At 40.7% G+C, this 14,568-nt stretch overlaps 1 protein-coding gene across 1 annotated transcript; it reads right to left on the minus strand.

Annotated features, from left to right (window-relative positions):
• Positions 1-44: 44 nt before the first annotated feature.
• On the minus strand, positions 45-12,746 carry LOC103463204 (uncharacterized). The gene is made up of 7 exons (XM_081604475.1): positions 12,456-12,746; positions 10,730-11,458; positions 7,717-7,902; positions 4,501-5,703; positions 3,109-3,162; positions 2,862-3,050; positions 45-2,069 (listed from the first exon to the last, which is right to left on the minus strand). Exons 1-7 carry the CDS (start codon positions 12,625-12,627, stop codon positions 1,297-1,299), a joined length of 3,306 nt encoding a protein of 1,101 aa, XP_081460601.1. The 5' UTR covers positions 12,628-12,746; the 3' UTR covers positions 45-1,296.
• Between the last annotated feature and the right edge of the window lie 1,822 nt (positions 12,747-14,568).

Here is a 14,568-nt window from a genome sequence, read left to right on the forward strand (position 1 = left end):
AAACAAAAGGTCAAAGTTCAGTTTTGAAGACTCAACGTCAGAAATGGTTTTGGTTTCATGTCTTTAATCATCAACAGTTTGAATCTGAGATCATCAGAGAGAAACCCAACAAAACAAGCTGTGGGAACCAGGGACACGATTTAAATACATTTAAAAATGATTAAAAAAAACATTTTATGAAACTCAGGACAAATAAAAGGACAAAATTCTCGATGAAATGGTTGAATTCAGACTCAGCAGCTTTTGAGTCGAACTTGAAACTTAACTTACCTTCTTTAATTTATTTTAATACACTGATCATTGTTTGTCTTTACTGCTTTATTCTGCATCTTTAATCACTAAGTGTCCGCCTACCAGTTGGTTACACTAGTTAACTCATTAACCTGAGTAACCAAAGACTGAACTGCAGATCAAACCGACTGAAACAGAAAGAGTCCAAATCTCTACAGAACAAACCTGTTGAATGAAACATGAACTCAAAGTGACAGAAAGATACATGAGAAACTTCAGAAACTAACAGAAGCAAAACTTTGTAAAAAACAAGCAAAACAGTGAAATCCTACATATGAACAAACCTTCAGAATAAGACGCTACATAATCTGACCATCATAATCTGACCATCATAATCTGATGTTCTGCATGCAGCCAGAGATTCAAGCCTGAAATGATGATTGTTAGAGTTCAGAATGTGCTGATATTATTTACATATTAAAATACTGCGATCATCACGTCATAATTTTAATGGAAAACAAATTAATTGTGTTTGTGTTTCAGTATCAAGTGGAACGTCGTCACTCATTTGGTCAAACAGGATTTTAAATCCAGAAACTTACACAATTAAAGAAAAAACCTTTTTCTAAAGGGTTTTTCCCCAAACAGTGAAGCTGCTGAAAGTCCATGTCTGCATGTTCCTGTCAGTTAACGACCCACAATCCTTCACTGCATCACGTGACCTAAACACACCTGGCCGCCGTTTCTCTGCCAACACAAATTCAACTTTGATCATTAGTTTCAAATGACTTGATGCATTGAATTCATATTTATTTCATGTAGTTTGCCTTTTCATTTATTTGTTTCCTCTAAAGACTTTTATCCTAAAGTGAAGGATCCCAGACAGACACTCATTTTGTTGCCCTGAAATAAAAAGTACATGAATTTAATATGTTGCTGTTCAACAGAGGAGTTTTACTCTCATAGCAGGAAAGTTTCTTCATTTTAACCTGAAGCATTTAAGAGTAACCAGCTGAAATGATTTGCTCCTCTGTCTGCTGTGAGGAGTTAGAAATGGCTGCAGCCTCATTCCGGCGGCTGAAACGTAAAAGGTTTGTCCTCGGAGTGAGCGGCCATGTGGCGAGTCAGATCAGCGCTGAGAGAGAAACACACACCACAGACCTCACAGGCGAAGCCTTTCTCACCTACGTGGACCTTCATGTGAGTTACTACGTTATTCTTCTGAACAAAACGTTTCCCGCAGATGTGACATGAGAAAGGCCTCTCCCCCGTGTGAGTCCTCATGTGAACAGTGTACTGGTAGCTTTGAATGAAACCTTTCCCACAGATCTTACAGGAGAAACGCTTCTCGCCTGTGTGCGTTCTGATGTGATTATATAAATAAAACTGGTTGAAACTTTTACCACAAATTTGGCAAAAAGCCCGATTCCCAACTCTGTGCCTCTTTCCTTTAGCTCTACCTCTGCTGCTCTGTTTCAAACCTTCAGCTCTGCTTGGACCCGAGTTTCCATCGTGGCTCTGGTTCTGAGCGTCATGATGGCTCTGAGACGAGCGCTGGTCTCCGTCTGGTTCTGGTTCTCTGTCCTTCAGGAGAGAATCAGTCTGCTGATTCAGAACCAGCTGCTCTTCAACCTGACTGATCCAGATTTCTCCGTCCTCCTCCTTCAGCTGCAGAAGTTCTGGTTCCTCCAGAATAAGTGTCATCTGTGGTGGGTCGGATTCCTCTCTTTCCTCCATCATCTGCCATTGTTCTGGTTTCTCTTGGTCCAAACTGAAGTCAGTCTGTTTGCCAGAATCCTGCTGACCCGTTTGGACGTCCTTCTCCTGACCTGGGAGTTCTGGACAAACAAAATCCTCATTAATGTGACTGAAAGGATCCCCTGCAGAAAGCCGATGCTGAGGGCCAATATTCATGTAACTTTAGGCAACAGTTCAACTCCTGACCACCACATGGAAACCTGCTGTTAAGCTAATAGGAGCTTTTACTGTTAGCTTAGACTAAAGAGGTTCTGTCCAAATAATTAGCAGATCTAAACACTTTGGTCTTCACACAAACTTGGTAACTATTTCCAATTTAATTACAATTAAATTACGTCTCCTGTTATTCCAGTAATGTTTAATATTTTGCTAACCAAAAACTTGAGGCCAGGTTGATGCGAGTTTTTAAATTACAAAACTAGTTTCCAAATTTATTCAAATTTCAACACTTAATATTTTCAATAACTTATTTATTTGGGGGATTTTTGCCACTGCAGGAAAATCGTCTGGAATGTTGTGTGCTGCTGTCAGGAGAAAAACCGGGAGCGTAAAGGAGAAACAACCCATGTCTTTAAATTACAAATCCTGATTTATTTTCCAATAGGTTGCCGAGTGGATCCCAGGTTCGGCAGCACCGAGATGTTCCTCAGTAATATTATATATTTTAGGTTTAATTCGTTTTATTCTCTAAACTCGGAGCTTTAGAACCAGAATCAGGTTTAATGATTTTATCAAAATGTTTCTGACAGAAGTTTCCACAAGGCGGGAATCTTTTCCTGACCGGTTTATAATCAGTTTTACTCATAAATAAAGACCCTGAGCTGTAAACTGTCTCTGTCCCGTCCCCCAGCAGAACCCGACCGGTACCGAACCTGCTCGCTGTAAGCTGACCCGGGGTCTCCAGCTGAGGTCCAGCAGCCTCCGCTGCCGGTCGATCTCCTCCTCGTACTGGACGATGGTTTTTTCCAGCTGGGTGAAGATTTCTTCAGCAGCAGCAGTTAGTCTCTCTCTGATAAACTCTCTCAGAGGCTCAACGGAACACATTGTTGCTGCGCAGACTCACAACACACCTGGACACGGCCTGAGACACACGAGCTAACGAAGCTAACCGGAAGCTACCGACGCAACTGCTTCCTGTTTCAACGGCGGTGAAACGCAGCCTGCTGCTGCCACCTGCTGGACAGAAGTGAAGCTCAAACATGATCGTCAAAAGAAAACAGAAATAAATAGAAATATTTTGTTAAAAATTTCCCGAAATGTAGAAACAACTCAAAGAGCTAAACGTGGTTTAAAGTTATTCCTATAAAACCAAAACTATCTTTTGTGATATTTTTTATCTCATCACACATCATAAGTTACAATTTTTAATGTTAGATACAATATTATATAGTTTGTGTCCTATCAAAATATTTAAAGTTATTTCACTTTTAACTCATTGTTAAAATATAACAATTATTCACCATCAAACACAAACAATTACATTTTAACACCAGGCTTCACTGCACTGATGATGAAAACAGAATAGATCCGGTTCTGCTGAGTCCAGATTCATTATTTGCTTCGTTAATAGCAGTAGTTTATTGTGACACACCAAGAAACTCTGACAAATGTATCCTGTTTTCAGGTTGATTTATTGTTGTAGTTTATAATAAAAACCTGATTTGTTGCAGAAACTTCATAAAATAAAACATCGTCTCTCTCCAGAAATCACTGAGAAAAGTTCTGGTTTCTATCTCTGGATATTCTGACCTGGTGTCGTGATTCAGAAAAGCTCAATTTATAGCGACCGACACAAATTAATAAAAAAATTTCCTGTCATTTATGTCTAAAAATCCACAATTTTGACAAGCAGCGTTGTTACAATTGATCTAGTTTTTTAAATCAAACCCGTGTTAATATGTTTTAATAAATAAACATCAATGAATAAATATCTCAGTGACAATTTACTGTGAATCCTAAAACTGACTTTCACTTGAAAAAACTTCAACAATAAGTCTGACCTCTGAAGTTCACAGGGAATAATCAGCAGATGACATCACAGCAAAACACTAATATTATGTTTTGGCCTCGTTTCCTTGGTAACAATGTTTTTGATGGAAATACAAAAAACATGTGAAAGTTCGTCTCCAGAGTGAAGGTTTTTAGAAATGAGAAATAAAACATGTAAACTCAAACCCTAAACATTTCTCACTAGGTGCTAAAATGCAGTTAAGATTATATTCTGTATATTATTTCACCTTTTATGTATTTCCTCTTTTTTTATTTGTATTTTCATTGTGGAAGATGCCAGATGAACTATTTTATTGCCATATAATTACATATTGAAACAAATGCATTGTTAAATACATTCACCTTTAAAAATGGAGTTTTAGGATCTTCAGTCTATGAAGTCAAAATTTTTTAACTTTAACTTCTCAACTATTTCGTTGTTATCAGAGCAAATAAATTACATCTCCCAGCCTTTATGAACACAAACACTGAATTTGAAATGACAAACCTGGCTGAAGCCTCATTCCGGCGGCTGAAACGTAAAAGGTTTGTCCTCTGAGTGAGCGGCCATGTGGCGAGTCAGATTAGCACTGCGAGAGAAACACACACCACAGACCTCACAGGGGAAGCGTTTCTCTCCTGTGTGAACCTTCATGTGAGTTACTACGTTGTTCTTCTGAATAAAACGTTTCCCACAGATGTGACATGAGAAAGGCCTCTCCCCTGTGTGAGTCCTCATGTGATGCTTTAAATTACTCCTGTCACTGAAACTTTTTCCACACGTCTCACAAGAGTACGGCTTCTCACCTGTGTGAGTTCTTGTGTGAGTAATTAAATTATCTTTTTGGATAAAAGCTTTCCCACAGACCTGACACTCAAATGGTTTCTCACCTGTGTGCGTTCTCAGGTGACGAGTTAAATAAATTTTCCGACTGAAGCTCTTTTTGCAGGTCTGACATGAGAAAGGTTTAATTCCTGTGTGTGTGCTCATGTGAGAGGCTAACAGATCATTGCGAGAGAAATCTTTCCCACAAATGTCACATGGATGGTGTGCCCCACCTGAATGAATTCTCATGTGAGTAACCAAGTTATTTTTTTGGATAAAGCTTTTCCCACACGTCTGACACAAGTAAGGTCTTTCTCCTGTGTGAGTTCTCATGTGAACAGTACACTGATAACTTTGAATGAAACCCTTTCCACAGGTTTTACAGGAGAAACGTTTCTCACCTGTGTGAGTTCTTATGTGGTCATATAAGTAACACTGGTTAAAACTTTTACCACAAAATTTGCAAAAAGCCCTTTTTTCAACTCTGTGCCTCTTTAGTTTGGTTTCATCACCATTATTTGGTTTCAAAACTTCATTTCTACTTTTTTCTTTATCGTGGTTCTGGTTCTGGTTCTCAGCTTCATGATGGCTCTGAGACGAGCGCTGGTCTCCGTCTGGTTCTGGTTCTCCGTCCTTCATGAGAGAATCAGTCTGCTGATTCAGAACCAGCTGCTCTTCAGCCTGACTGATCCAGATCTCATCATCTTCCTCTTTTAACGGCAGAAGTTCTGGTTCCTCCAGTTCAATTTTCATCTGAAGGGGAACAGAGTCTCTTTGTTCCGTCTTCCTCTGCCATTGGTCTGGTTTCTCTTGGTCCGAACTGGAGTCAGTCTGTTTGCCTGAAGACTGCTGACCCGTCTGGACGTCCTTCTCCTCACAGGCATCACAACCTGGGAGTTCTGGACAAACAAAATCACTTGTAATGTGACTGTAAAGAAAGAAATGGTCACTTAAATCATTTCAAGCGTCTTTACATGATTCAACAGCCAATGAGACTAAGGTGGAATCTGACAACATTCCGATCTGTTCAGTTTTCTCTATAACATCAGATCCCTTCAAACACGTTGACAGGATGATTTTATATAAAGGTGTTTGGCTCCACATCACTGTCAGACACCTGGGAGTTTTCCTCTTTGTGATTCCATACAGTGTCTGTAAAGTAGAACTGCCTGCTGTCGGCCCGAGCCCTCATGTTTGATTGTATGTTAAAAACCAATAAAAATATTTAAAAAAGAATGTTGATAGTAACTGATTTGTGGTTTTCTTTGTTCCAGCTGCTGGCAGCAGCAAAATGATTATATTAGTGTGAATAAGTCAACTCCTAATTATTGAAATATTCACATTCCTCCCAGTACTGGTTGGATTTTACATTCATCCTGACCCTGAAAGCGACGGCCTGAAAAACGGCCTGAGGACCATCTGACTCCAGACCTGGTGCTAAAATATCACATCAACTCCCTGCAGCTCCGTCACGTCCCACTGCTTTTAATAAACGTCGACTTTGATTACTCCAAACTTGAGAGAAAATATTACAATAGATCAAACAATGCAGACAACTTGTAAACAACTTGTTCCATTTTAATGTAATCTTTACTCTTTAACAAATTGATGCTCTTTTCTTAGTGTTACTTCCTCACTGTGGCTCTCTGGTTTAATCCAGAGCTCTACAGAACAACACAAAGACCCGTCTCCTCGATAGAAATTCATATCTTCATCATTAATAAGCTCCATTCTAGTTTCTTCTCAGTAGTTTAAAATCTCTCCATTCCTCTCGCTCCATCACAATCAATGATCCTCCAATCAATATCAGCAAAAAAGCTTTAGACGAAATAATAGATCAGATAAGCTCCTCTCATGTCTTTATATCCTACAGCTTTCTTTAAAGGGCCAATCACAAAAAAACATCTTATAGAACAAACAGGTCACCATGTTACCCCTAAAATTGATCCATATCTAGAAATCACTGAGAAAAGTTCTGGTTTCCATCTCTGGATCTTCTGACCTGGTGCTGTGATTCAGACCGACACAAATAACATTTTTTCATGTCAATTACGTCTAAAAAGTTGTTGTTTCATACAAATATCAAATATGACTATAAAGAAATGTTACTTCTTGATTTAACTCCTTGAAATTGGGCCTCTGTCGCTTTAAGAAGCTCCACCTCCATTAACTCATCCCAACATGGCTCCTCTATTAACCCTTTAATGTTTTTATATTACCAGCAGCTCCACCAGCTGTTTGCTAATTGCTGCTGGCTAGTCTGAAGGAGCTGAGTGGGGAGGAGCTGAGCCTTGAAGGCGGGGCTAGGTCCACCCAGGCTGAATGGTTGCCATGGAGATTAAAGGATTTCTCAAACTTGAAAGAATCAAGGCAACACTGCAGGGAAAAACATGATTTTAGAGGACACTGTCCCTTTAAGAAGGTTTTTTCTGTCATCGTGAGACTGAATGATGTCAGCATACATATGGACTGAGCCGGTTCTGTTGGACCTGCAGGTACCAGAGGCTGTAATGAGGTCAGTTCAGCAGAACCTGGACCTCTAAAGGAGGGTTCGACCTGGAGCTGCCAAATAAAGCAAAGACACTAAAAAAATAATTCTGAATTATAATATATTTAACGTGTTGGACTTTTGTCACAGTTCGGCTCCAATAGCAGCAACTTTAAATATCATCACATCTTTATTCCAGGCACAAAGTCCAACAGTAAAAGGATGAAACAAGCAAAATAAAAAATAATTTAAAATAAACATAATATTTATTCACCGAGTCACAAATAAATATTGATGCATTTCTAACATATTTCTAACAGGACGCTGTTTGGGCTCTGCTGCCAGCCCAGTAATATTCTGACATGTTTTATATAATCTTTACTTTCTGATCCCGTCCCCCAGCAGAACCCGACCGGTACCGAACCTGCTCGCTGTAAGCTGACCCGGGGTCTCCAGCTGAGGTCCAGCAGCCTCCGCTGCCGGTCGATCTCCTCCTCGTACTGGACGATGGTTTTTTCCAGCTGGGTGAAGATTTCTTCAGCAGCAGCAGTTAGTCTCTCTCTGATAAACTCTCTCAGAGGCTCAACGGAACACATTGTTGCTGCGCAGACTCACAACACACCTGGACACGGCCTGAGACACACGAGCTAACGAAGCTAACCGGAAGTTAGCCACATAGCTGCTCTCTGTCAGAAAGCAGAAGCGCTTCACCGCCCCCTGCTGGAGGGCCGTGAGGGAACAGGCAAAGAAAATGAAAGGAAAAAAATGTTTCAAATAAATAATTTTTTTTTATAAATGTAAGAAATAACCAAGAATATTTATATGCAAGTTAATTTTCACATGTAATATTCTAAATCTCTGCATGTTGGACGTTAAACTGAAACGTTGCAACAATTTTTAATCTTAACCACAAAAAACAAAAAACAAATGGGAAATTTGTGGCTCAATTATATTTTTAACCTCAGATGCCTAATTGTAGCTTTTCAGCACAAAAACTACAGTGACTCTGCATTTTACTCATCCATAATTTATAAAAATAGTAAAGAGAAGTAAAAAGAGGTTTTAATCTCAAGCAAGGTGAGAATTAAACATTTTTACTTTTCAGTCAGTGAAGTTTCTGCATTTCTGTTCTTAAAACGATAAATATTCACCCAGCAGTTTGGTGCTGTGCAGGTTGTTGTAGAGAGTCTGTTTATGAGGAATTTATTACCCTAAAGATGAATAATAAATGAGGTTGATGTGCAGAAATGCTTCACTAAATAAATTCAGGAGCAGAATCTGCTTCGATTGAGAAAACTTAAGATTAAAAGCATAACATTTACATCATTAAAACCAAAAGTACCTTCAGTTTTAAATAAGAAATGTTGCAACAGAAACATTTTCCACTCTGAGGCTCCAGCTGCTCGATGCCAGCAGCAGACGTGTTCAGGCTCCAACAGGAGTTTGTTCTAAAGGATTTAAAGGTTAGAGGTCAACAAAAAAGATCAAAAACATCAAAACTTAACATAAAAGTTAAAGTTTAATAGAATCACTAACCCAGATGAAGAACTGCACATCAGAAAAATAACCTAAAACATGAAAAACTCCCAGAAAATGTTAAAGGAAATAAATAAAACTATTCAGTTCAACCAGAACTAAGTGATGTGGAGTCTGTGCAGCTTGACCTCTGACCCCAGTTCTGGGAGTGATTTATGAAGCTCAATGCTCAGGCTGGCCTGTCTGGGTTCTGCCGGGTCCAGTGGAGCCAGAGCAAGAGGAAATGACCAAATATGGACTAAAACCTGGAAACAGCTTAGACTGAAGGACCAAACGATCTGATGATGTAGATATTTTGTTACATCACCATCGTTCAGCCAATTCCTGTGAATTTTGAATGAAATTTTAAAATGTAGCAAAAAAAAGAGAAAAAGCGTATTAGTCATGTTTCCATCTAAACCAGGGGCCCCAAACCTTTTCCTGAGGGCCACAAGACGTTTCTCTGCTGGGGTTCGGAGTCAGTTTGGAACAGAAACACTGCAGGAGAGCCTAAATGTAAAAATGTATTGTTTTCCAGAAAGAACAATGAAATAATCCTCTCTGGGTTCTTCACAGAAAAAAATCCAGGAAATAAATATTAACACTATTTATGAAATAAATATCGTATTTTCCGGACTATAAGCCTCAGATTTCTCTGCTGCTCCAGGTTTTCCACACCATGCAGCAGCAGCAGCAGAGGGGCAGACAGCCAACATCTGGGTCAGAACAGGTCGACTGAATATCACATTTATTACGGCTGAAAATAAAAAGTTTCCAAGTTTAGATTTAAATGAACTGATTAGTTTCTGAACGGGAACTGTAACAAAGTGCTGATCCTTCATGTTGCTACTAGCTAAATGTGCTAAATGAAAATGGGCTCTTTCTTCTTCTTCTTCTTTAGATTTCAACAGCAGCTTGCATCCATTATTGTTGCTCTACTGCCACCTACTGGATCCTAATATCTATACCTCAGATTCTCATAATGATCCCAGTATTTTAATAAAACTAAAAATCTTCTTTTTCCCCTCAATGCTATTTAACTGATCAACAACATTCTCAAATTTCAATTCCCTATTAAAACCTAATTCTGTTTTAATGGGCGCTTTCTTCTTTTATTTCCAATTTGACTTCCAATGATTCACTTCCTGCTAGAGAGCCCCCTGGTGGTGGAAGAAAAATCCACATATAAGCCACTTGGTTCAAAGCTTAGGAAAAAAGTAGCAGCTTATAGTCCGGAAAATACAATATATGGAAAAAAATCTGAATTCTCTGGTATTGTTCAGGTGGCCGGACCAAATGTGGAGGCGGGCCGGATCCGGCCCGCGGGCCGTAGTTTGGGGACCCCTGCTTCACAGATTTGAAGTGAATCAACCAGGCTCATCAGATGTTGATGCTACGCATAGCTGTAACAAACAGGAAGTAGACGTTGCTAGCTAGCATGGAGCAAACATTTCAGATTCGTGCCTGTGGTAATGCACAGACCCACCAGTGGATGGCAGCGTTCGCTACATCAGAACTTATTCTCATTAAGTGCATTAAATCTTTTTTGGAAAAGCCTTAAACCATCTCAAGGGACGTAAAAATTTTATGAAATTGAAGAAGTTATTTTGAATTTTGCCATTTCCATCAACCTTTTCTGATGTCATACTTCAAACTGCATAAAACGATGGAAACGTAGTTATAGAAATGTTTAGATGTTGCGTATCCACCACTGTCCTTAAACTCTCAGACTGTGAAGATTTTGTTTTTGTTTCTCTGACGTTAAACTGTGAAACTGAGATTCTGTACAAGTTGAATGTTAGAGAGACATGAAGCAGCGTTAACAGAAGCAACGAGGATGAACTGACAGCTACGGGAACTCCATGCCTTCTGAGGCGGCCATGTTGGAAACGGACAGAGCATCTGTCTACCCTCCTCTGGTCAGACCGCCTCCTTCATCACCATGGAAACGCACAGCGCGTTCCTCTTGTGAATCCTCGTGTGGGCGGTCAGGTTGCTCTTCCTCTGGAAGTGTTTCCCGCAGGTGAGACAGGGGAAGGGCTTCTCGCCGGTGTGCGTGCGCATGTGGACGTTCAGGTTGCCCCGCTGGCAGAAGCTCTTACCGCAGACGAGGCAGGGGAAGGGTTTCTCCCCGGTGTGGATCCTCATGTGGACGATGAGGCTGAAGTGTTTGCGGAAGCTGCGGCCGCAGCTCAGGCAGGTGAACGGGTTCCCGCCGGCGTGCAGCCGCAGGTGTTTGGTCAGGCTTCCCTTCTGGCTGAAAGACTTGCTGCACGTCTTGCAGGAAAACAGGCCCTGCAGAGGCTTCTGCTCCGTCCGCTTCCCGTTCTGTTCCCACGCTTCATCCCGGCTCGTCTCCGGCTCTTCATCCTGGGCTCCAGGGCCCGGTTCTGATGGGACCGGGTCCGGGTTGCTGTCCTCTCCAGCCTCCTCAGCTGGACTCACCGTGAAGGAATCGGCCTCCTGCTTGAGATGGAGCTGCTCTTCATCCCGACCTGCAATCTCATCATCCGGCTCCTCTTTAACCTGCACAGCCTCTGGGTTCCGGTCCACAGTTTCTGGTTCCGCCGGTCCGGAAAGCGTCTCCTGGTTGGAGAGCAGTGGCGCCATCAGAACCTGCTGCTTCCTGCTGACAAGACGCTGCTGGACGTCTGGAGGGAACCAGAGGAAATCATGAGAGGAGTTCAGAACCGCTGGACCCGGTGAGCGGTTCTGGTCCCAGGACTACATCCGGTTTCTGTCCAAAACCTGAACGTCTCCATGGTAACCGACAGGTAGGGGTCGATGTCGGTTACCATGGAGACAGTCAACTTCCCTCCAATGTTTTAGTTTTTTCAGAACTTTCCGGGATCATCGTGGTTCTGATACCGACCGGGAAATTTTGACTTGGTAGAATTTTTAGTGTCATTTGTTTGTAGAAATTCAATCCAATTATTCCATAAAAAAACAACTAAAACTCATTTCTCAGTCTGAGGCCAAAGAGTCATTTTAATAACCAGTATTGACTTTTTAACGTCTTTTATGGAGGCTGTTTTAATCATAACTCTGTGTTTTAGGTTACAACACTTTGGTTAACCTGGTGGTGAACATCTATCATTATTTATCAGAGCGCTGTGCTGAACTGGAGCAGCTCCTTCTGGAAACAATCAAGAAAATTATTTATAATAATTTAAAAAGGAGCATCGAGAGCAAATGAGGTGGATTAGCAGAGCTAGCTAACCATGGTGTCACTGAGGAAGATCATCTCTGCTGCCTGGATATTGAGCTGTTAGCATGTCAGCAGTAACAATCTTCAGTCAGAGGCCTCTTCAGATTAGTTGGAAGACTGACTGCTACTGGAGGTCCGTCCGGCCCTCAGCATCACCGTCTACAAAGTCAAATTGAGCTTTAAGCTGAAATAACTACAAGTAAGAAACATTTAGTCTGAGTCCTTAAAGGCTCTGAACGTTCATCACAGATTCTTCACCGGATGTTTGCAGCGACCAAACCGCGTTTTGGTCTTTTTGGCCCAGAAGGTCTCAGCTCTCTGTGACCTGATCCTACAATCTGATCTCTCTTCCGGTGAAATGTTTGTTTTGACCTGCAGCTTTTCCGGATTTTGCTCCAATTGAAACCCAGTTCTGCTCTGATCTCGCTTCCAGGACCCACCTGCGGGGTTCTGCTCGGTTCGGGGTCTCCAGCTGAGGTCCAGCAGCCTCCGCTGCCGGTCGATCTCCTCCTCGTACTGGACGATGGTTTTTTCCAGCTGGGTGAAGATTTCTTCAGCAGCAGCAGTTAGTCTCTCTCTGATAAACTCTCTCAGAGGCTCAACGGAACACATTGTTGCTGCGCAGACTCACAACACACCTGGACACGGCCTGAGACACACGAGCTAACGAAGCTAACCGGAAGTTAGCCACGGAGCTGCTTCCTGTTTGAACTGGAAGCCGGAACGCAGCGGCATTACCGCCCCCTGCTGGAGAGCGGTGGTTAAAGTGACATTCAAGGAATCTCAGTGAGAGCAGAACCGGAAATTGATATTCTTTGATTTTCGTAATCGACCAATGTTCGATTAATCTACAAGATAACCCACTGATGCCAGCAAATTAAAACCAGTTACTAAAAACAAACAAAAACATACACTTTCATATTTTAAGGTTTATCATGAGACAATAATATTATTCAGTTGTTGGGATTTTAATTTGGCTTCTAGGAAATAAAACAAAAGGATAAAAATATGAATGTCTGTTTGGCAACAGAAGCAGGTGGCAGAGCAGATAAATTAGAGTAGCATCACCTCAGCATATATTTACTAAAGTGGAAGTAAAAACATCCAGGTTATGAAACTAATACTTAAAGTAATATTGATTTGTTTGAACAGTTCAGCAGCCTGTTGGTTTTACTTTCTGTTTTTTTTATTAATTTACATTTTCTGTTGCTGCTGGTGGATCTGAATTTTCTCACTGAGGGAAAATGAAAGTTATTTATATTCTATTCTTAATGACATTATTCAATAATAATAATAATAATAATAATAATATTACTCCTCATAGTACATCTAAATGTAACTTGTTAATATTCCCCTCTGAACTGTTGACACATGACTATTAAACTGTTTATTTGGTGTCTTGCTCCTCAAACTCACGGTCTCCACCAGAGGTCAGAGGTCAGCAGAACCCAAAGAAAATCCAGGTTCCAGAATGAATGAGGCAGGAGACGATGTTCCACCTTTCAAGGGTTTCATTTCTAAACAACATTATTAAAAAAAACAGAATCAAACTGAGCAAAACAGAGAAATGAAACAAAGAAACTCAGCAGAGTCCAAAGCGGATCCGGAAATGTTTCACCATTTGTTGGTACATTTAAATGGCCACAACATCGCAACGCCACCTGGTGGTAAAACACGGGAAGCACAGCGTTTTTGCAAAACACATGAGGATATTTTTAAAAAATAATAAAAAAGCGCAGCAGCCTACAAGTTAAAATTATGTTAAAATGATTAACATTGAGAAGAGGAAATGTTAACAATGATTTCTCTTCTCAACTCAGAGATTTTCATCTTGGAGACAAAATAAAGTTAGCTCAGGAATAACTTAAAAATATGTCAGTTTATAACTAACTGACGGCTTGGCATCAAGTACATAAATAGCTTTAGAGCTGATTTTGAAAGTGATAGTTTAATGTTGTAAACCACATAAGACCATTTTAGTCACTCAATACATCCATTACCTAGAGAATGAACTAGATTTATAGGATTAATAAATGATATTTGGGTTGATGCTCAGCTTTGAACCGTTTTACATGCAGTGATCTCAATAACTCGTCAAACTTTGTGTTGACATGATTCTCCCCACTCTATAGAAAACATTTTATTGTTTTATGTTAAAATAAAAATATTAAGCTAGCTAGGGCGCTGGTTTGGCTACCTGGCAGGATTTCTCTGATTTTCATCACAGCGGCTTTCTGTGGTGAGACGTTGATATTCGTAGGTTTGGTTCTGTCCCCTCATGCAGCATCTAACATCACCCTCTGCAGCTTGGTGAGAAATTATTCACCTGACAAATCTCAGCCTGACTAATTCACCTCGTAATGTCAGCAACGTCCTCCGTCGTCCGAAATCTGAAACTGCCACATGCTTCACCCAAAGTGCCGAATCGCCTCTCAGTGATGCAGATGTGATGAAAATGGCGACATTTTGTTTGCAGAGAAATCTGCTTCCTGTTCTCGACACCAGGATCATCACAGCTCTGGGCAAAGTGTCGTGTGATTGGTCAGAAGTTAG

Source organism: Poecilia reticulata, unplaced genomic scaffold, assembly GCF_904066995.2.
Source record: "Poecilia reticulata unplaced genomic scaffold, P_reticulata-male-v2 Scaffold_128, whole genome shotgun sequence".
In the NCBI taxonomy this organism is placed as follows: Eukaryota; Metazoa; Chordata; class Actinopteri; order Cyprinodontiformes; family Poeciliidae; genus Poecilia; species Poecilia reticulata.